General features: G+C 38.1%; 1 protein-coding gene across 1 annotated transcript in view; it reads right to left on the bottom strand.

Moving 5' to 3' along the window:
• Positions 1-3,730: 3,730 nt before the first annotated feature.
• The window catches only part of Lnpep (leucyl and cystinyl aminopeptidase), an 85,828-nt gene continuing 66,314 nt past the window's right edge, over positions 3,731-23,244 (bottom strand). Inside the window, exons 12-18 of the mRNA XM_032893142.1 lie at positions 20,586-20,769; positions 19,325-19,481; positions 13,201-13,385; positions 11,481-11,642; positions 5,656-5,796; positions 4,990-5,071; positions 3,731-4,385 (exon numbers count right to left, since the gene is read on the bottom strand). Of these exons, the coding sequence (XP_032749033.1) occupies positions 4,254-4,385; positions 4,990-5,071; positions 5,656-5,796; positions 11,481-11,642; positions 13,201-13,385; positions 19,325-19,481; positions 20,586-20,769 (1,043 nt within the window). The 3' untranslated portion in view covers positions 3,731-4,253. The remainder of the gene's footprint in view (positions 4,386-4,989; positions 5,072-5,655; positions 5,797-11,480; positions 11,643-13,200; positions 13,386-19,324; positions 19,482-20,585; positions 20,770-23,244) is intronic.

The raw sequence follows: 23,244 nt of genomic DNA, 5'->3' as shown, positions 1-23,244 counted from the left end.
CATTGGGTATCTTCCACTCTGACCACGCAGTGAATTACTATGATACAGTAGTAAAAACATATATACAGACATTAAGTACATTTCCCTCCATCTTCCACACAGATAGCCATTTTATTAGCTGTTGCCAACAGGCTCTAAGAGGTGAGAAGAAGAGAGGACTGTTCACATGTAGTCTTCCACATTTCATCAGGTATTTTCACATGTGTTTGAAGGGCATAGGACCAAATGAATTAGTAATAAAAGGCCATAGCAAGTACTACTCTACTGTCTTCCACACTGCTATTGCCCTGAGAGGCAACAAGCAAAAGGGAAGAATCTGACATACTCAATCACAATGGTAATTGAGTGTCTATGCAAAGAGACAAGTCTAAGTGAAATACAAGTGGCATTGCATCTATAACATGTTTGAAAGGATGAGAGACAGCCTAAGTTCCTAAGACTGGAACAAAATAATAGGGACTACCACTATTCTACTGCCATCAGGCATCTATGTGACCTTGCATGGTTTATGTACATGTCCACAAGAAAAATGTATAGAGGGCAGCATTAAATAAGTACCAAATAGCAGCAAAACTATTTCTACACACTCTTAAAAGAAGCTGCCCTCTTGAAACCCACATTGTTAAAAATATTAAAATAAAATTATTCTGTAACTCTTGCCTACAGTAGGCAATATGGGAAGAGGAGAGATTATCAGAGAGCAGTACTTCGCTCTTTCATTAACAGGACAAAACTTATAAAATATAAAAAATCTAAAAATACATGTATATGTTTCAAAATATGCATCACCTCCCACCCCTACCCCCCAAAAAACCCTACTACAAGTTCTCTAAAGGTCAATCACTAATTCTAGTAGTTACTGACTAACTAGGCCATAAGGGCTGGGCAAAGAGTCATCTGTCATGCTTTGGGACTTCTATTTTCATTTGGTACTTTTTGATATTTTAGAGATTTAAGAACAAAATAAAAGAATAAAAAACCCAGCAAAAATATATACCTGAGTTTCCAGAAATACAAATGTAAGGAGACAGAACATTTCCCAAACAAGAGAATTAATCCCACATAAACACAAGTAAGGCAAAGGTGAGAAAACCTACATTGTGCCCATGGTCCCAGGCATTAGTGGCCTATGGGAAACGACCCATTCCTAGCTGCAAACTCATTGCACTCCTTGGCAGCAAAGCACCTGAGACCCGCCGTGCCGTGCTGTCCTGGAAACCCACAGAGCACATGGCCTTATATAAGTTCTCAGCAGCCGGGCTGAAGACCCTCAGCTCAGGTGTTTTAGATTAAGGAACCATCTTTAAAATCCAATTTAACAACAGACAATCTTGCAACAACACAAGACTTAATTGTAATTTCTTGCTTCCCAATAGTCAGAAAGGAGTGTTGTATACCCAGTAAACCCCATGATGCTCGATTTGTTTTGATGCCCAGGACTCTTCTGGCAGCTTTTGCTCTAATGGTGGCTAAAATCTCATGAAAATAAAAACACATATGACAAAGAAAAATAGGTAGAACCTGTGATAGAAGAACGTCTGTGAACACTCTGAAGCAATGACAGATACAATTTCATTTTCACAGACAGATGCAATGAGGCAGAGGAGGGCATATGCTTCAGGGGATGGGGGCACTGCCACTAGTTTACGTCCTATTAGCAAAGTAAACTTGTTTACTCCAACGTCTAACTTTAATAAACTCTTAAATCTCCAAATCATCTCTTGTCCTCAAGTCTAGATTTCTAATTCTATCTTTCCTAGTAATCAAGACCTTTCATATTACATTCAAGAACAGCCTTTCTTTGTGGTGAGCAGAATGCTCATTTAACTGCTACCCATTGATGTCAGGTATTTGTGCTTATGCCCAAAGCACAAGCTGACCCCTGTGCTTCAATCTTCCTTCTTAAAAGTACAGAGAGAAGAATTAAATTTTAGGAAGAAAATCTGAATGCTATCAATATATTTCTCAGACTACAAATGCTACCTCAGCCCTAGAGCACTGACTTTGAGTTAGCTAAGAAGCTGCACAGAGATGAGCTAACAAAACATGAAACAGACAGAGTTCTGTGGGCAAATTTTTAAAAAGCCAGGTGAAGGTTCTAGATAATACTTAAAGTATGGCTCCAGTATCCTGGGAACAAGTAGCTACTAATAGCACTGGATCAAGAATTAGCTCTTTTTAAGCCCATATCCTCATAAGGCTTTATTTAAAACAGGGCACACCACATTCACACTCATACATGGAAAAAAGTGTTATTTAAGACAAGATTTGCCATATGCAGAAAGACTTTGCGGTCAACACCAAGATGGGCAGGTAAATCTCAGGATTGAACTGATCCTGAGAAGTAGCAAAAGTTAAACTCTGTTATTAAAGTATAATTTAGTAATACAACATGGTAAAAAATGAAAAGGGGCAACCAAAACCCACAAGAGCATTTTTCCTTCACTCTAAAAATAGAAAACCCCATTAACCTTCAGTATCAACTGAACTGTCATTCATTTACCAAAAGCACAAGGGGACTAGAGATCTACAATTACCTATTTCACTAAAATATCAAGATAATTCTATGACTCTCAGGAATAACATTTTCCACTTTAAAAAAAAAAACAAAAAAAATCAAAAAATGTTTAGAAAAGATTAAATTGGGAACAAACTCTAGGATTAAAGCAGGCTATTTTTCAGCTTGTCAGCCATTAAAATTTTGTTATATAAAAATATTCTCATAAAATAAACTATAACTTTGTATATAACTCCACATATTCTAGCTTTACAACAGCTGAATAAAAAAAAAGTGGCCTTTCTATAGTCTGACTCTGTGGAGTGTTTTCAGTGTTCACAAATGAGTAATTCCCTTTTTATGTACATGGACACTGTTTTCAAACAAAATATAGAATTCTCATGAGTTATTAAGAAGAAAGCTTCTCTCCTAAGAATCAAAGAAACACAACAATCTAGGAATAAGTCTGCATAGCTCGAAAAATTCAAGTACGATACCTCTCCTTCAGAAGGAGTGAAGCGCCCACATTTTGCTCGGGGCCCCTCCCTTGCTTGTCCTCTGCTTGATCCTTGGCCTCGCTGTTTAACATAGTTTGGCCATGATAAACAAACAAACAAACAAACAAACAAACAAAAAACCTATAATGTTTTTAACTAAACCAAAGCACTGTCTTTAACAGTGAAAAAAGAATTCAAAGCCCACCATATTTTCAACTTCCTCCTGTTCCACATTTTCATTGTTCCTTTAAGGTACTATGGTGAACTTCAAAATAAAAGCTTTAACTCCAGACGACCCTACTTAAGAAATGCTTCTAATATACACTGTAACAAAAAGTAACAAACCACACATGGGTATGATTCACAGAGAAGAGGGTACCATTTGTCAGGTTCAAAAGGCAACTTAAACAAATTACATTCTTGGGTGAAAGTAAGGAGAAAGCCACCAGTGCACACAGAAAGCCTCCCATACTGTACAGGAGAAAGCTGCCTCCCAAGCATGGGTTCTCCTCCCTCTACAGGAGAAAGCTGATGGAAGGCCTTACCAGCATACAAAGTTGGGGGTACTGGAACTCATGAGTAAAGTAATTAATGTTAACTTAGTTCAGAATACTTCCTACATAGTGCCATAAAGATGAAGCAGAAAGTGTGAAATACTTGGAAAATTGAAATTTTGGGCCTGATTGTTCAGCTGTTCAATTTAATGGAAATATGAAAAATTCTTTAGAACCTGGCTATTCTGCAGGAATAACGTTGACATAAACCTTTTTAAAGAACCCCCAATCAGGTTTAAAGAACACCTGAGGTCATCTGTCTAGAGCTGCACCTTCAATGTCTTTGTCACTGCACTCTTCAGGGTAACTCCCAGAATGCAGGTGTACTGTTTAACGAGAAGCAACAAACAGCTGACAATCAGCAACCTCCAAAGGCAGTGGTTCTTACAGACCTTCCTCGGTTGCACTGTAACAGTAACACTCTGGACACTAAGAAATCGAACAAAATTTCAAATCTGACTTTTCTCCATTTGTGTGTCAAAGAAAAATTCTTCACTGTTATTGTAGATGGTTGACGTACAGGTGAATATAATTTTGTAATAAATAACTACTGCCTAAGGACATTTCAGAAAAGATATGAAAAATACAATTGGGCCCTGAGCTAACTAGATCCTAACAGTGCAAACAACTCAGTAGCAGGCTGGCCTTCACTCAACCTTTGCAAAAGCAGCAGAGCCATGGGCACCGGAAGATCAGCTGTGAGGGCTACAGCCACAGTGTCAGAGTTTTCAGATTCCTGGCCATCCACTGGATATTCAGCTGAATCACTTCGAAGGCCTCCTGAACACACCGAAGCTGCAAGGTTGCCTCTGACTGACTTTCGAAGAATTCCTGGACCTGCAAGTTCCACAGAAATGTATTTTAAACAAAGAAAGGCTGAGGCAGGCGCCCTGATTGGTCTTTGGAAATGTTAACCGTGTGATGGTAGCTCCAAGGCCTGGCACTTAGGAAGCAGAGGAGTAGGGGAGAGTACAGAGCAGCCCCATACTTTAATACCCAAGGTATTGCATCAACCAAGTATGGTAATATCTGAAGTGATCTTAAAAGCAAAAGTAACCTTTTCTTCCCTGCTGGTGTCTCTACTATGTTTATACTTCTTCTTTCCTTACTATTTCTTAAAATAGAGAAAGAGCTCTGAAGAAAAATGAGTCAATCTAACATTAGGCTTGATAAATAAATTTATATTTTTGAATAGGATTCCTCAAAAATAATTTTATTACTACTTAAATTATTTGTATTGAAGAGACAGCAAGTAGTACTGAGAATGGAATCAGAATTTCATCTCCTTGCTATACATGCAATCATTTAAAAATAATCTCAACGCAGAATCATTAGAATTGATGAAAGAAGGCAGAAGGGACTAGAATTAGCACAAAAAGCCTCCACTTCACTTCAACAGAGGAGCCCTGCAATTTCCCTGCAAGCATTTTGTACAACCAACCTCAGATAAATGTGTCTTGGTTGAAAATAAGTGAGTAGATCCAGCAACAATGCTTTGAATGGTATAGGAGCCCAGATGGAACCTGAAGAGACACAAATATAAGAGAAAAAAATGAAGCAGCTGCTGAGAGCCAAAGCACTGTCCAAGAGCATGAAGGAGATGATTCAGTGCACGGGCAGAGTAGGCTCTTCCTCTTGGAAACGCAGCCCAGAAGCTGGGGCATCGTTACACACTGCCACTGTGCATGAAAGGAGGTAGGGCCTTGGGATATTCTGATGGAATTTTAATTTGGTTCTCAAAAATTATCTATACCCAGAAAAATCATTATTGCTTTAAAAGAAGAAGAAAACACCTATATGTGCTACCCAGCTATGCCTTGCCAATCAAGAAATATTTCTAATATATAACTAAACAAATATTTTGAAATGGCCAGGTTAGGGTGACTAGCTTACCAGGTGTACCTGGCCTTGATCGCATTTCAATGGAACAGCACTGCTAAGTGGTGAGATGCTTATGAATACAGATATCAAATAGAAAGCTGGTGTATGAGAGGTGCTTCCTCACTTAGGATGAATCGTAACCCCAAGGAGCCAGCAAGGCACTAGGAATGTTTTGCAAATGCACAGCCTGAGAATCTGAAAGTCAGTCATTCCGCAAAAGACTTACTTATGTACAAGCTTATTCCAGTTTTCCTTAACAAAATCCCATGCCAGCAAATGTCCGGGAAACTGTCTGCCCACTGTTCTAATGATAAGTGACAACTTCTGTGTCCGGATGATATCACCATCAAGGCTACTTTTCATTAACCTGAAGAAGAAAACAGATTTAGCCTTCAAAATAATTGTTATTTGAAGTGATGACTAAACTTAGTGTTGGGTTCCAATGTTTTTAATCAATTCAAGGTACATGAGGTTGGACTAGGTTTAGTATACAAGTTAAAACTTGTTGGTTATTTTACTAATCATGATTCACACCTTCCTGTTTTGTCACATAGTGATTTATGGTATATAAAGGAAAAATTGCAACTAACTACAATTTTGGAAACATTTCCTGTTTTTTTTCAGGTCAGGAATATTCAGCCTACTGGACACAAACATACAGACCAGTACTAATTCTACTAAAAGACAACTAAAAACAGGACAAAGTGGTCCTTAAAAATATTTTCTCATTTTACTTTGTTCAGGTGCTGTTTGAGCATTTATAATGAAAAGTTATAGTATATTGTGCTAAGGTCAAAGTGTAGCCACTGCTTTAAAGATAATGCTTATTACAGGTGAGCTACATGCTGTCCACTCACTACTGTCAGGCCACACCTCTGCCTGGCTTGCTGAAGAGGCCTGTTGAGCCCCAGGAACATCCAGATTAGACCCCTCCCCACCTATCCCTGCCTATCAGGTGCACCTGGGGCAGTTAGCAGAGGTGAACTGTGAGGTATCCCTGACCTTCACTATCCAGTCCATAGCTCTGCCTGCCTTCCTGAGGAAGCCTGCAGAGCCCCAGGATCATTCAGGTCCACCTGTAGGAACAGCCAGCAGAGGTTAGCATCTTGCTATTCCCTGAACTGCACTGTCAGGCCCACAGCTCTGCATGTCTCCTGGAGGAGTCCTGCTGGAATCAGGAATATCCAGCCAACACTAGGGACAATCGGATGGTTAAAGGCCAGGGTAATAACACAATCAGTAAGAGACAGGGTAATATGGCAACACCAGAGCCCAGCTATCCTACTATGGCAAGTCCTGGATATCTTAACATAGCCAAAGCACAAGAAGATGACCTTAAATAAACAAATCCCTTAAAGAAATACAGGAAAAATAGAATCAAACAGGTTAAGGACAGGAATACAACTGTTCAAGACCTGAAAATGGAAACAGAAGCAATAACAAAAACACAAGCCAATGGAATCCTGGAAATGGAAAAACTAGGGAAGAGTGCAGAAACTACAGAATACAGCATCACCAACAGAATACAAAGGATAAAGAGAGAATCTCAGGCTCAGAAGATACCATACCAAAAACTGATACGCCAGTCAAAGAAAATGCTAAATTCTAAAAAGTTCCTGACACAAAACATTCACAAAATCTGGGATACCATAAAAGACCTAACCTAAGACTAATAGTAACAGAAGAAGTTAAAGAGCCTCATCTCTAAGGCCCAGAAAATACTTTTAACAAAATCATAGAAGAAAATTTCCCTAACCTAAAGAACAAAAGGCCCATAAACATATAAGAAGCTTACAGAACACCAAATAGATTGGACCAGAAAAGAAAATCCTCCTTCTACTTAATAATTAAAACACTAAATGTACAGAATAATGAAAGAATATTAAAAGCTGCAAGAGAAAAGAAACCAAATAATATACAAAGGCAGACCTATTCAGAATTACACCTGACTTCTCAACAGAAACTCTAAAAGCCAGACTTTAAGATGTCAGCCAAGACTTCTGTACTCAACAAAACTTTCATAACTAAATAACTAAAACCAGGTATTTCATGACAAAAGCAAATTTAAACAATATCTATCCACAAAAACAAACCCTACAGAAAATACTAGAAGGAAAACCTCCAACCCAAGGAGACTAACTACACCAAAAAAAAAAAAAAAAAAAAAAAAAAAAAACCATAGGAAAAAGATACTCCATATATCAGCAAAAACAAAAAGGCACACATACATGCATGAGTGTGTGCCCACATCCCCCCCACATTACTGCCAATATCAAAATAACAGGAATTACCAATTATTGGTCACTAATACCTCAATATCAATGGACTCATTGGACTAGATTCCTCAATAAAAAGACACAGGTTAACAGAATGGATATGAAAACAGGATGTAGATGGCAAGAAATAATCAAACTCGGGGCTGAAATCAATCAATTAGAGACTAAGAGAACAATGCAAAGAATCAATAAAACCATGAGCTGGTTCTTTGAGAAATCAACATAGACAAATCCAAGCCAAACTTACTTAAAGGGAGAGAGACAAGATCTAAATTAACAAAATCAGAAATGAAAGGGGGACATAACAACAGACACCAAGGAAATCCAAAGAATCATTAGGTCTTACCTCAAAAATCTGTACTCCACAAAATTGAAAAATCTAAGAAAAATGTATGATTTTCTTGATAGATACCACTTACCAAAGTTAAATGAAGATCAGATAAACAATTTAAGTAAAATGATAGTCCCTATAGAATTAGACACAGTCATTAAGTTCCTCAACAAAAAAAGCTCAGGTCAGACAGTTTTAGCACAGAATTCTACCAGACTTTCAAAGAAGAGCTAATAATTTTCAAAATGATTCCACAAAATAGAAACAAAAAGACCATTACCAAATTCATTCAATGAAGCCAGTCATCCTGATACCCAAACCTCACAAAGACTGAAGAATTGCAAAGCAATTTCCCTTGTGAATATTAATGCAAAAATACTCAACAAAATACTCACAAACTAAATCCAAGAACACATCAAAAACCATCGACCATGAGCAAGTAAGTTTCATCCCATAGATACAGTAATGGTTTAACACATGAAAATCCATCAATATAATCCCTCACATAAATGAACTGAAAGAAAGACCCATGTGGTCATCTCATTAGATGTTAAAAATTCCGTGACAAAATCTAACACCCCTTCATGTTAAAGTCTTTGAGACATCAGGGATACAAGGTACATATCTAAGAACAATAAAGGCAATATACAGCGAGCCAATAACCAACATCAAATGGAGAGAAACTTAAAGCAATTCCACTAAAATCAGGGACAAGACAAGGCTGCCCACTGTCTCCATATCTATTCAATATAGTACTTAAAGTTCTAGATAGAGCAGTAAGACAACTGAAGGAGATCAGGGAATGCAAATTGGAAAGGAAGAAGTCAAAGTATCCGTATTTGCAGATGATCTGATAGTATACATTAGTGACCCCAAAAATTCAACCAGAGAACTCCTTCGGCAGATAAACACCTTCGGCAAAGTGGCTGGATACAAAATTAACTCAAAAAAAAAAAAATCAGTAGCCCTCCTTTAAACAAATAATAGAGCTGAGAAAGGAATTAGGAAAACAACACCCTTCACAATAGCCATAAAAAATATAAAAGATTGGTATAACTCTACCAAGTAAATGAAAGACCTGTATGACAAGAACTTCAAGTCCCTGAAGGAAAAAAATTGAAGAAGACATTATAAGATCGAAAGATCTCTCATGCTCATGGATTGGTAGGATTAACATGGTAAAAATAACTATCTTACCAAAAGCAATCTACAAATTCAATGCAATCCCCATCAAAATTCCAACACATTCTTCACAGACCTGAAAAGAACAAATCTCAACTTTATATGGAAAAAAAAACAAAACAAAAAAAAAACTCAGGATACCTGAAACAATCCTATATAATAAAAGAACTTCCTGAGGTATTACCATCCCTAATTGCAAGCTGTACTACAGAGCAAAAGTAATAGAAACTACATGGTATTGGCATAAAAACAGACAGGTTGAACAGTTGAATAGAATCAAAGACCCAAAATATATATCCACTCACTTATGGACACTAGTTTTGACAAAGAAGCCAAAACCGTACAATGGGAAAAAAGAAAGCATCTTTCAAAACACAAATGGTGCTGGCCTAGCTAGATTTCTGTTATGTGGAAGAATGCAAACAGACCCATATCTATCTATCTATGCACAAAACTCAAGTCCAAGTGGACCAAAGACCTCAACCAAAAACCAGACACAAGAGAAAGTGGGGCACTGCCTTGAACACATTGGCACAGGAGACAAATTCTTAAACAGAACACTAATAGCTCAGGCACTAAGATCAACAATTAATAAATGGGACCTAATGACACTGAGAAGCTTCTGTAAGGAAAGAGATACCATCAATAGGACAAAACAGCAGCCTATAGAACAGAAAAAGATCTTCACCAACCCTACATCAGACAGAGTACTATTATCCAAATGATATAAAGATTTCAAGAAAGTAGATACCCAACAAACCAAACAACCCAATTAAAAACGGGCTACAAAACTAAACAGAGAAATCTCAACAGAATCTCTAAAGATTGAGATGCTCTTAAAGAAATGTTCAACCTTCTTCGTCATCAGGAAAACGCAACTCAAGATGACTTTGAGACTCCATTTTACACATGTCAGAATGGCAAAGATCACAAACTCAGTGACAGGACATGGTGGCAAGGGTGTGGAGCAAGGGGGACACTCCTCCATTGCTGGTGGGAATGCAAACGTGTATAACTTTGGAATTCAATTTGGCAGTTTCTCAGAAAATTGGGAATAGTTCTACCTCAAGACCCAGCTCTACCGCTCCTGGGCATATACAGAAGCTATAGCATCATACTAGAAGGTCAGTTGCTCAACTATGTTCAGAGCAGATTTATTTATAGTAGCCAGAAGCTAGAAACAACCCAGATGTCCCTCAACAGAGGAATGGATACAGAAAATGTGGTACATCTACACAATGAACTACTACTCAGCTATTAAAAACAAGGACATCATGAAATATGCAGGCAAATGGATGGACCTAGTAATACCCTGAGTGAGGTAACCCAGACCCATAAAGACAGGCATGGTATGCACTCACTTGTAAGTAGATATTAGCCATAGGGTACAGGATAATCAGGCTACAACCCACAGACCCAAAGCAGCTAAGTAACCAGTAGGAGTAGGGCCCACGGGAAAATGGTTGAGTCTTACTCAGGATGGGGAAAAAATAGACGTCAGAGTTGGATGGAAGAAGGCGAGTGGGTGGGAGAAGTAGGTGTGGGGGTTAGGGGGATGACAGAGATGGGAAAAATAAAGAGAATAAAAGGTAATGCTTATTTACAGAATATCATTTAGAAAGTAGATATGGGCAGAGCCCAAGGGTGTCTCTGGGAGACTGTTAGAATTTAGCTAAGTGAATTTATGTTATAGAAGCAACAGGCTAAGATGCTCCCTCTACCCTCAGAATGGCTTTCAGTGTCCTAAGTTGCATGCACCTTTGAATTACCTCTGGCCACTTGAACCTTTACTCTGGCCTTTTCCTATTCTCTGTCAGGTCTTACTGCCTTTTTTCACCCACAGCAGCTACTGTTTCTAGGCCATGCAGTTGGACATTAAGATGTATAAGCAATAAATTCACAGGAAGCTAGAATATACACACTTCGGTAGTTGTCTCTTTCTGAAGTGTTTGTATTCTCAGAGTGACAGCGCAAACAGATCAATACCTAGTGCCAGCAGAGTTTAGAACATCATGCCAAAGGAAGGCATTTCTCAGCAGGGCACACATGGAGTTGGTGATTACTGACATCGTCCCATTTCTCTGTACATGTGTTAAGATTCAGTCCCCAAGATAAAGTCCTGGCTCATGGAAACTTCACACCACAATGTCCAAATCAGGAGGGAGTTAGAGTGAGAGAGAACTCAAGAGAAAATGGTCTCCTGTTCTAAACAGCTTTTATCTTTTGGTTTCTTTCTGTCATGCTCTTTGAGTGGTTCCATACCAGTAAAGTTTATGTGCATCCGCTGAGCTGGCAAGAGCCTCAAGTACTTTATTCTTCTCTGCTTCAGAGCCCATGGAGGAGTACATGCTAAAGAGGAACAACCAGCCTTTCTCGGTTCTTGCTCCAACTTTGAACACAGTGGTCATGACGTCAGTAGGCAGGCTAGAAGAGAGGTAGTGAAGCATGAGAACAAGGACAAATGCTAACAACTACAAAGGTGAGGAGCTGACCTGTTCAGATCAAAAAATTGTAAATCGTCATATGATCTAGAGTTAATTCAATGATGCTACTTTCCTATAGCTATGACTTTAAAAAACATGAAAGTTCAATTTAATATAATACTTATTTATTGAGAAGACACATGGCTCCACACTGGGGAGGAATAGAGGAAGGAATGAGAGACACGCTGTCCTCTGTAGGAGATTATGGGCTATCCCAAAGTACACAGAGTAAGTATATGAATTATATAACACAATGTGCTAAGGTTCATGGAATAAATCAGTAAATGTTTATTTGGGAGGCAGGGTGTAAGAAGGGGATGAAACATGGACAACTGCCTTTATTAAGGTCTCAGAGCTAGGAAAGATTTCAGACCATTATTAAAATTTCCATCTCAACTTTCCAAATGATATTTTAATCATTGCTCCAATATTCTCAATAAGGAGTCTGGAAAGAATAAATTACATTCAAGAGCATTTCTCCCAACTGCACACTTCACCAGTATTTCATATCTAAATTAAAGGAGATCTCTCTCACCCTCTAAGAAATATCTCGTATAAAAAGCTCAAAAAATTGGGGTCACGGAGATAGCTTCACCATTTAAAGTACTTGCCACACAAGCATGCGGACCAGACCTCAACAACTACACAGCCCCATGTGTACAGGAGAGTTGAGTACTTGTGATGCAGGGCTGGCAGGATGAAGATAGATGGAGAGAGCTCAGTGGTAGAGCACTTGCCCATATGGGATCTTGAGTTAGATCCTCAGCACCACAGGCGAAAAGAGTTTTAAATACAAACAATGGAAGCAGAAGGCTAGGCCAAGATGAATGTGCTTGCCTTAATGTCAGCACTCCGGAGGCAGAAATAGGCCTAGCCAGGCTACACACTTAGACCCCTTCTCCAAACCAAACCCAATAAGCAAAACCAGAAAACATGTGTTGGTAAGGATGTAAAAACAAAACAAAACAAAACAAAACAAAAAAAACCGGAATGTTTCTCTGTTGGTGGAAACAAAGTCACACAATTACTATGGGAACCACATTATCATGAAAGTTCCTTAAAAATTAAAAATGGGATGCTAGGGAAAATAGTTCAGTCATAAAGTGCTTGCCACGCAAGCATGAGTACTTGAGTCTGATCTCCAGAACCCACATAATAAAGTCAAGGAGGTGGTACGTAATTCAAACACCAACATTCAGGAGACAGAAACAGGCAGATCCCAGTGGGGTCTCTAGCCAGTCCACTCTTAAAACAAAACAAATACTAAATTCTCTATAATCCAGCAATAATAATTTCAGATACATACCAAAAGAATTTAAATCAGATCAACAAGAGCTAAAAATTATATGCTTAAATTCATGGCAGTAACATTTACAATGGCCAAGAAGTAGAAACAATTCAAAGGTCATGAAGAAATGTATTAAATAGGGTAAGTGTATACAGCGGGGCACCATTCATTCTTTAGGAAGCAATAGGATTCAAGTAGATAGACATTTCACCTCTGAGTTCCATTTGATGCCATCCAATCATCAAACAGCTTTGTGGCCATAGTGGTACAGTTCTCTAGGCTGTGGGCGCAGGCAAATTCCAGCAAGGCTGACCGAAGCTCTCGCATGGATGGTGTGCCTTCATCTGTCCATGTCTGCTGCTGGATTTGGTTCTGGAGCAATTTATGTACTCTGGTCTACAGGCATAAAATATGATTGATTTAAATGGCATTGATAATAATTTAATCAACCAGGAAATCAGGACAACTATATATCTTTTCTCCAACATTTACCCACTAAGAAAAAAAGACTTACATATTACTTACTAAATGATAACTGATACATAAAGCCCAAATTTAGCTGGAACGAGATTATCCAATAATAAAGCTATAAGAATGACTTAGAATGATACAACTAAACTCAGAAGGAGTACACCTGTACCCCTATCCTCCACCATCCCCTGAGTTTAACTATTATAACTCAGGCTGGTCTTGAATATACAATTCTCTTGCTGTGATTATAGGCACATGTCACCATCTCTTGCTTAAATATACTTCTTTACCAATGATTTAATGTTTTAAATGTTCCACATCCATTATTAAAAGTATATCAAACATACCAGCTAATTCTAGGTCATTAGCAAATTAACCTAACAAAATTAAAAAGAAATGGAATCTGCAGGGAATAGTAAAGTTTACTTATTCCCATTTTTTAATGCAAAAAATTCAAAGCTACATAAAAATGCAAAAATAGATGTATAGTACACATACATTATTTACCTAGATTTATCAGTTTCTAATTCTTCATTTTTATACATGATATATATATACATATATGTATATGTATACACACACTTTCTTATTTTAGATAAATTGTTTATAAATTATAGGTATCATGAAATTTCATTTATATATTTCTAGTCTGTATATGATCAAAATAGCCTGTCATACTCCAGAAAATGGGCAATTATTCAATATTATCACCTGCTGTTCTAACCAATTCATTGTTATAGTTACTTCTGAATGAAAGGACATTGTGAAAAAAAAATATATATAATAGAATCAGCAACCCCCTTCTCATCTTTTCCTCTGAAGAAACATAAAAGTTATTCACAGTATGTGGAAATCCTTCTATGTTACAAGTTATTATGCACCAGGGAGGGAGAGTATACACAAAATTTAACAATACTGTAAGAAATATGCACTTAGGAAATCCCAATGGGAAAAAACTCTGATATAAGGTGCTATTTTTTTTTCTGTAAGGAATATCTTCAAGCTATTCACGAGAAGGGTTAAATTAAAAACCAAAAACTAAAAACCCTACAGGTGTGCCTTCTGCAGGATCTCAGCACCAGCAAGTTTCTCCTCGCCAGTTATTTTTTGATTATCACCCATGCTGACCATTTTTATGTCAACTTGACAAAAGCTATAGTCATCTGAAAGGAGGGCCTCAAAGGAGAGACTGTCTTTGTGGGATCCGACTGCAGACAGGCTGGTAGGCCCCTGTGGCTAGATGACTGATTCTGTGCGCTATAAGAAAACAGGCTGAGCAAGCCATGAGGAGCAAGTCAGTAGCAGCCCTCCATGGCCTCTCCTTCCAGGTTCTGGCACTATTCGACTTTCTGATTTTTCTCAACGATGACCAATTACCTGGAAATTTATATGAAAAAAACCTTTTCTCCCCAAGTTGCTTTTGGTTGTGGTGTTTCATCAGAGCAACACAAACCCTAACTAAGACACTGCTTTATCCCAATAATAAAGCATCACAGATAAGTCATGAAAAAAAAAAAAACCTTTAAACTCCAAACTTCAATTTGAGTTCTTTCAAAGTATGTTCTTAAAAATCACTGTCCATCCCTAAAGCCAAAAAGAATTAGTGTAAGAAGTTCTCAGAGCTGGTGACAGCACATCGACCTTCCTCTGTTTAAAGGCAATAAAATAAAGACTAGACGCCTTGTTGAATGTGTGAGGTGGGGGGCTTGAGAGCTACAGGTAAATGCGGAATCAAAACATACACGCCATGCTAGCTGTCATCTGCAGGACGTTCCCAGGGCTCACTTGTCTGTGTTGGTACCTGCTATCTGCAACTGACTGACCCACTGAATATCAAGACAGCACTATTCCTGATTGCAGAAACAGACCCTAAGCCTGATGTTTTTGTCCCAAATAAATGGAGAGTAAAAGAAAAAATTAAAGGTACTTATTATCAAAAACAAAGAAAAAAATGTATGGGAAAGTTACAGCTTGCAGTCTGTGGTGGTTTGCCCTGAAGTTACTGTATTTTGATGCTAATTCCACTGCCCCAGGGACAGCTGCCTTGTCACGTGCTCAGAATTCAGGTGACTTCACCAGAACCACCTCCCCATTGAATTTGTAAAATACAGGTGAGGGGCAGGTACAGGATAGAAGGAGGCCTGTCATTGGAGGAGAAGGAAGGATGGGCGGGAGAGAAGTTTGAAGGAGGAGGAGGAGACTGGAACAGAGAGACAGGAGGAGAGAGGGGGGAGAAGCCATGGCAGGTGATGTTAAGATTCTGCCCTGTGTATTTACAGGTTGTTATCAATGTTCTCAAGGGATGGATGGTACCGGGCTTTGTATGTTTAAGTGGGCAATTATATCTTACCAATTGGGTCAAAGGTTATTGTGTTGTGTGTTCTTTTATGTGAGGGTTTGAGTGTAGGAAAGTGCAGCACAGCTGGGGTGTGTTTCCGCCAAGATATGTAGCAGATATCTTGGGGCACCGAGGTGTAGACCCAGTGGGGTAAAAGACCAACATTACTGTTTTATTTTTATATTTTTACAACAGCAGCAGTCCTATTTTCAAAGGTTTCAGTGGACACTCACAGCAACACCAGTGGGAATGGCACTGTGACACTGGAGCGAAGAACGCCTGACACTTGAAGACGCTTAGACTAAGCCCTGAGCACTCACATCCTACAATCAGAGGGCACTGTTTTGCTAGTCTCCGTACACCAAACGATTAAGAGAGAATCTCAAAATATGTTAAGTACATTTGAAAGTATGATAAATATTTTACAAAGAAAATTCTATTTTCCTAAAAATCCTGCTGTTTTAAATGTGAACATTTTATTAAATAAATGGTTCAGGTTTTGTCTTCAATATTATTTATATTAATAAGAGCATAGAAGGTGCCTCAAGTTGCCGTTTCCTCTTATAAAGTAAAATGAAATATACTTTTTTTTTTTTCCCCAGAGCTGAGGACCAAACCACTGAGCTAAATCCCCAACCTATGAAATATACTTTTCATACAGTTTCTAACAACCTTTTTTTGAAGTTAAGGCAATTAAACAACTATCACTAACTTCATACAGAATGGCAAGAAGAGAAAGAGCATAAAGAGATACGCCATATAAGCTACTGACACTGTATAGCAATAGAATGCGGCAAGAGTAACAAACCTTTACAAATAAAACAGGAAAAGATCCTGACACTGTGCTATAGATTGTTTTGATTTACTGCTTTAATTTTACACCAAAACACTCAGGAAAGTTCTTTCTAAGTTAACAAAGTTTTTTAAAAGAGAACTGTCAGTTTTATTGTAAAGGTTTATCCCACCAATGTTTCATGTGTAAGAGAATGACAGATTTGTAAGTTATAAAACAGGAATATGGCTGAAACCAGATACTAACTTCAGATGTGAACAATTTAACACAATTCAAATATACCTCCAGACCATACCCACCAAACCGTAGCATATTTCACAAAATGATGTACACTTCATGCATAGTTTTCATAACAAAACGAATGTGCTTTGATGGGAATGATAAAAATATTAATCAGGCAACAATATTAAATACCAATACACTTGAATATTGGATTCAAAGGCTTGGAAATGCCTGCCATTCCACTTCCTAAGCGGTTTCACAGTTTGATAGTTCTGATGCTATCAAAATCCCTTAAGATTAAAACTAGAATTTTAATGTTTTTCTCTTTATGAATTAGAGTATGTTCCACCCTGCTATGGGGCAAAGCTGCTGTGGAGATGAAATGTGGGGAGCTTGACAGTGCTTATCCCAATGCCGCAGAGGGGAAGGTGCTGGGCTTCAGGGCACCGTCGAGACACTGACCCGGGGGTGAGCTGTAAGAAAGCTGAAGCTGGTACTCCCTAACATCTGGGATCTAGTTGCAGCTAGAAAACCACACAGAGAAGTCGGGCACAGAAAAGTTGGGAAGGAAGTGTCAGGGGTCCCACCGGCCAGCAACAAGACTGGTATGGGTGCTCCCAAATTCCTGGACATTTAGGCACCACTGAGTTGTGAGGAGTTGACAAGCCAGGTCCAGGGGGAATGAGCTTTGCTCATCAGTGAAGGTCCTTAGCTTGGCTCTGGTTGTGGCTGGGAGTGCAGAGAAGCCTTCTATGGGAGAATTAAGCAGTGGTTCTGTAGGCAAAGGCCTGCTCCATGCTTCCCATGGCAGGTCTGGATGAAAGACACAGTCCTTGCTTCCAGACGGTTTATTGGTTGTTCATGTTTATTGGCTGTTCATGGTCGAAAATGGATACACACTTCTTGGGAGGGAAGGAATGTCCAGGAAAGGGAGCTTATTGGTTAAACTCTTGGGGCCTTTAGATACCTCATTAGCATTCATGTGGGAAGTGTGGCACATCTTCCAAGTCAGGAATTTGACAGGGAGCAGGGAGGCACCTACCTTCTCAGGTGTGCAACCACCGAGATTCTGGAGCCTCAACTCGCTCTACCCACCAAGATTCTTGGCATGGTTTACCATTCCACAGCCAAATTGGCATTTAACAACAACAACAAAAAAAGTATAAGGAGTTGTAGACTGAAGAGTCCAAGTCTTAGAAATAGACCTAAAGCCCCCCACCCTTGACCTTACTCACCAATCCCTTGACTCTTACGCTACAGCACGTCCCAAACAAAGACCTGAAAGCACAGAGGATGAGGACACAGCAGGAGATGGGGACCTGAATACCAACAGGAAAATATTCCAAAGACACGACTTGTGATTTAACAAAGGGACAGCTTGAGATGATTACCAAGTGCTTTCTAAGACTAATCTTAACTAGAACAGAGAGAGGCACATGAAGAAGGGCTTTTGTTACCGTGAAACTAACTAGCTAGACAGCTTCAGAATGGGCAGATGTTCTGCCTCCCTTTAGGGTATTTTTAAAGCCCTTCAAACCAGTGTCCTTCAAGAGTGATGAAAATGAGTCATGTGTACTAGTCTTGTCTGCTACTATTAATACTATGCTGAATAGTGTACTTCCCCCCAATTCATATAACCTTAATTGGGCACTGTCTCTGTAATACAGGGTTACTATGAGCTCTAATCTAAGGGTTGGTATATCTATGACAACTGACAAATTTGGGCACGGAAACACAGAACGTATAGTGCCTTGTCAACAGAGATAAGACAGAAGCAACATGAATTTAAGGAAGGAATGCCAAGGCTTGCTAGCATTCACTTGAAGGTAAGGAAAACGCAAGCAGCAGATTATTCTTTACAAGATACTCTACCCTGACGACACCTTGACTTTAGCCTTCTAGACTACAGGGGCATAATAAATAAGTCTCTGGTATTTTTGTACAACAAGTTTGTAGTAATCCATTAAGGCAATCCTAGGTAACTAACACATTACCTTAATTTTTGTTGAAGTGTCAAAAGTAATGGCTGTTAAGATTAAGTCTTAAAAGAAGTGAGGTCTAATACTCAGACTCCTTGAGAGCTCACAGTCACTGCTACCTATCAGCACTGCTACCCATGGAGAGTAGTCAGCAACAACTACTAAGCAGGATATTTTCAGTGCCAACAGGCTACATTTTATAACGACCACTGGCAAATTAATAGGATCTCTTTTTTTAAATGATTCTTTAAAAACAAGAGGGTTCCCAGGGACATTTTATTTTTTGATATTTGATACAGCAGTCAAGTGTCTGTATTTTGATATTGAAAGTACTATTTCATATAAAATTTCAACAACTTTTCAGGATAAATAATGGCATTTTGATCCAGAATAGATATTTTACAACCAGCAAAATAAAGAAATTGGAATTTAAATGCTTTTTTAAAGAAAGGAATGTTAAAAGCTGAATAGAATTATGAATAACAGTACTAAATATAGGTCCTATGAGAAACTGAAGAAAAGGAAAACTTACCACTAATCTTGAGGACAGGTCCATGTGTCCCAGTTTTTCCAGGAGATTATAGATGAGGTCAGTCTGGAACAGGGCTTCAGTGATAGGTGCAGTGTGGGTCTCATTTCTAAGGTAGTCAATCAAATCGAATGCCATCTGAAGAGGCACTTTGCCAAGGCTATAGAATAGATGAATATGAAGTATAAACACACATAACCACATGGAGAAAACGTTATAGTGAGTAGTGAGTTCTGCAGACAAACCTAGGTTTGCAGTAGCACCAAACATAGTTAGACTTAAGTAAATAGACTTCAGTGGCTCGAAGGTAAAGGTGCATTTCAATGGAAAGATCACAATAGCTCATTTTTGGATCCAGAAGTCATCTATTATTTGGCACTGACTAAGTAAAAGCATTACATTGTCTTAGAAAAGAAGACTGCTATTAATTTTATTTATTAATTACTTCTACCTACCACAAGATTGGGGGTAGTATACACCCTATCTAAATTAGTGTCTGATTTGGAATACCTGAATCAGAAAACAGACTAATCTTCTTTCTTGTTGTAAACTCAGTTTGCCAAACTGTAAACTCAATTTATTTGTAAACTCCATTGAATTTACCGTGAATACCTTTTATAAACTAGGCAGTTAGGCTGGGTAGGGTGTTACAGGCTTTTAATCCCAACACCAAAGAGGAAGAAAGGTAGATCAATGAATATAAAGCCAGTCTGATGCAGGTCTAGGCCAGCCAAGGCTACACAGTGACACCTGGTCTCAAACAAATGAACTGACTGACTGACTGACTGACTAGCTAACTAACTAACTAACTAACTAGCTAGGCAGTTTGTAAAAGTCATAGCAGTAATGGTTGAAAGGACATAACAAGTCAAAATTTAGAAAGTAATAAAGGAGGCTCCGGTCACTAGAGGTGCTATTCAACCAATAGGTTAGCACTAAGCTTTGGACAGAAGTCAACTGCTTCATGAAGAGCATTATTTCATAAAATAATATGAACCTTGAATTCTTACAAAATTTTTACTGAACAAAATATGTATCCTACTTGTGGGTATCTATTCTTGAACTAGTAGTAGATCCTGTTTTATGGTATCTATACAATGTGAATATAGCTGATGTTTCTAACATATTATAAAATCTCTGAAAGCAATGAACATGCTTATCATTTTCCAAATCTTCGAAAACTCTATCTGTGAATATATACTTGTTCTTTATGCAACAACACTTAAAAACATGACAATAACAGTGTAAAACAAGCATACTCTACCCTGCAAGTTCAAAGATGTTATTGATCAGGTTGGCTCGGTCTTTGTCACTCAGAACATAAGGATTTCTTTTTAACTGGTTGATTAGAGCTGCCCAGTCATCATGAGCATAGTGAACAATGTAATAGCCCGTCATGTTTGTATTGACTTTGACCCATTGTACTTGTTCTGTAAGATTGATGACATCTAAAAGAGAGAAAAAATTAAAACACCAAGAGAAAAGACAATAGACGGCTTTGGTTTTTTCAAAGTTAACATGGTATGTTTTCATATCTATGATTCTTTTAAGAAACTAAATACCTATGTGCTGATACAGTAAGTTTTACATTAATGAAGGTTGCTACTCATTCATGTAAACATTATTCATCATACATTGTTAGCTACAGGATTAGGAACTGGAGAACAAATGACAAAGAAGACAAAGGGACCTGATTTTATGGTCTAATAAAAGCACCTAGATACACTATCCCATAAGTGTCACTGGTGGAAAAAGAAAACCCAACATCCATGGAAGGGTATAGAAATATTTCGCTCTGAGGGGCAGTCTGAGAGGCTTTGTGAAAGAAGAAATGTCTAAGATGTCATTCTGTTAAGTCACTTCAGAATACACAAGCCTTAAGAAATTATGCATGGGATGTTGTGCAGAGTGGAACAGCAGCTAAAATAGAGGGTGCACTATGCAAAGCATGTCTCATCTCAACCTTTGTCTTTTGTTATAGTAGTAAAGAAAAAAATCTTGCCAGATCATGACAAACACGAGGTGAATGCTCGAAGCCAACCACTGAACTGAGAGTAGAGTCCCCACTGGAGGAGTTAGAGAAAGGATTGAAGAAGCTGAAGGGGTTTGCAACCCCCTAACAACAATACCCACCAATCAACCAGAGCTCCCAGGGACTAAACCACCATCCAAAGAGTATACACATGGACAGACCCATGGCTCCAGTTGCATATGTAGCAGAGGATGGCCTTGCTGGGCACTAATGGGAGGAGAAGCCCTTGGACCTGCCAAGGTTCGAACCCCTAGTGTAGGCAAATGTCAGGATGGGGAGGTGAGAAGGGGTGGTTGGTTGGGTGGGAGAACACCCTCACAGAAGAAGGGGGAAGGGGAATAGGATAGGGGTTTATGGACAGGAAACCAGGAAAGGGGATAACATTTGAAATGTAAATAAAAAATATCCAATAAAAAGAAAGAAAAAATCATTTAGAAAATAATTCAAAGCTATCAGAATGAACATTAGAAAAAGCTTAAGGTTTTGTTAGGGACAAGATAAATGAGTTAAAATAACGGAATAGTGGAATGTAGTATTTTAGTACACACATGTTTGTATGTATGTATGCACGTATATATGTATACACACATACATACATTCCTACTTGTGTGTGTATGTTTGTGTTAAGAGAATTGTTAAAAATGCCTATGGATTTTAGGAGGGGAGAGAATGTACAAACAAGGAACTGACTATAAAATATGCTGATGAATTTTCAACATGCTTAAAATTACGAACAATTACCAAATACTAAAATTACTAAAAAAAAATGTTGACAGGGCTGTAGGTGCAACAGGAAAGTCACACTTGGGAAGACCTGAGGTGAATCTTTGCTAAAACAAGCACAAGCCCTATGTACTGATTCTTCATTATTAACTTCTCAGTCAATACAGTGAGGTACCTAGGAGGAGACTACAGATCCTTATCAAATAAATCAATAAAGAATGATTAAGATCATAACAAGTAATTTCAAACCACATTAAAATCTGAATTATATATTATCTTCTGATCTTAAATTAAAACTATAATTTTTAAATTATATTAAAAAACTTCATCTAAACCCAGTGATACTGTAGTATCATTTACTTTCATGCTTTTGCTATACTTGTTTGAATTAATGTAGTATTTCCTACAGCTGTCCTACATGTGTTGATGTTCATTCTTTGTTTTCACCTTTAACTACCCCACCCCATCACTTCCATTGTCTTCAATGCCCAAATAGCCAACTTTTCATTTCAGGACTTGCTCCACAATCTCCTGTTTTGAAACATTCAAATTTTTTCTTTATTATAATACTTGTACAGTGAATTATTTTCATATAATTGCTTCAGAAACATATTCTAAAATGAAAGATATTAGTACTTGAAATTTTACTTAAAGTTTGCCAAGTTCAAAAGCATAAATTATTAGAATTTATTTGATTCCTTTTATTACTCTAATTTTGCTGATATTGTGGACATTCTGAAGATGGACATGCTTCTAATTATGTCTTAATAGAACTATCAGTCCTTTTCATTAAAAGATTCAATATTTCTTTTTTATTCTTGACATAGTAAGAGATGGGAAGGATCAACTAGATGAAATTCATATTATTCTTTTTTTCAGAGTAATGTATAGTTCTAGGGAGTATTTATGAAGGAAAAAGTCATGGTTGTAGGTTAGGGACATTGTAAACAAGCTTCTAACCAATGAGAATAATTATATCACTAGCTAATCCAAAAAGTACCACCATTTTCCATTTGAGTTAGCAAGCACAATCTTGTGCGGTGCTTTTAAAGATAAAGCCCAGGGAAGAGGTATTACACAGCCCCCTCTCCACTGACCTAAAAAGGAATGGGAAGTATGGCCACCGTCTCAGTGGACAGGGTCAGGAGATGTAGTTTAATGAATATTT

The sequence above is a fragment of the Rattus rattus genome, chromosome 2 (assembly GCF_011064425.1).
Source record: "Rattus rattus isolate New Zealand chromosome 2, Rrattus_CSIRO_v1, whole genome shotgun sequence".
Classification (NCBI taxonomy): Eukaryota; Metazoa; Chordata; class Mammalia; order Rodentia; family Muridae; genus Rattus; species Rattus rattus.
This window is presented reverse-complemented; position numbering and strand designations above follow the sequence as displayed.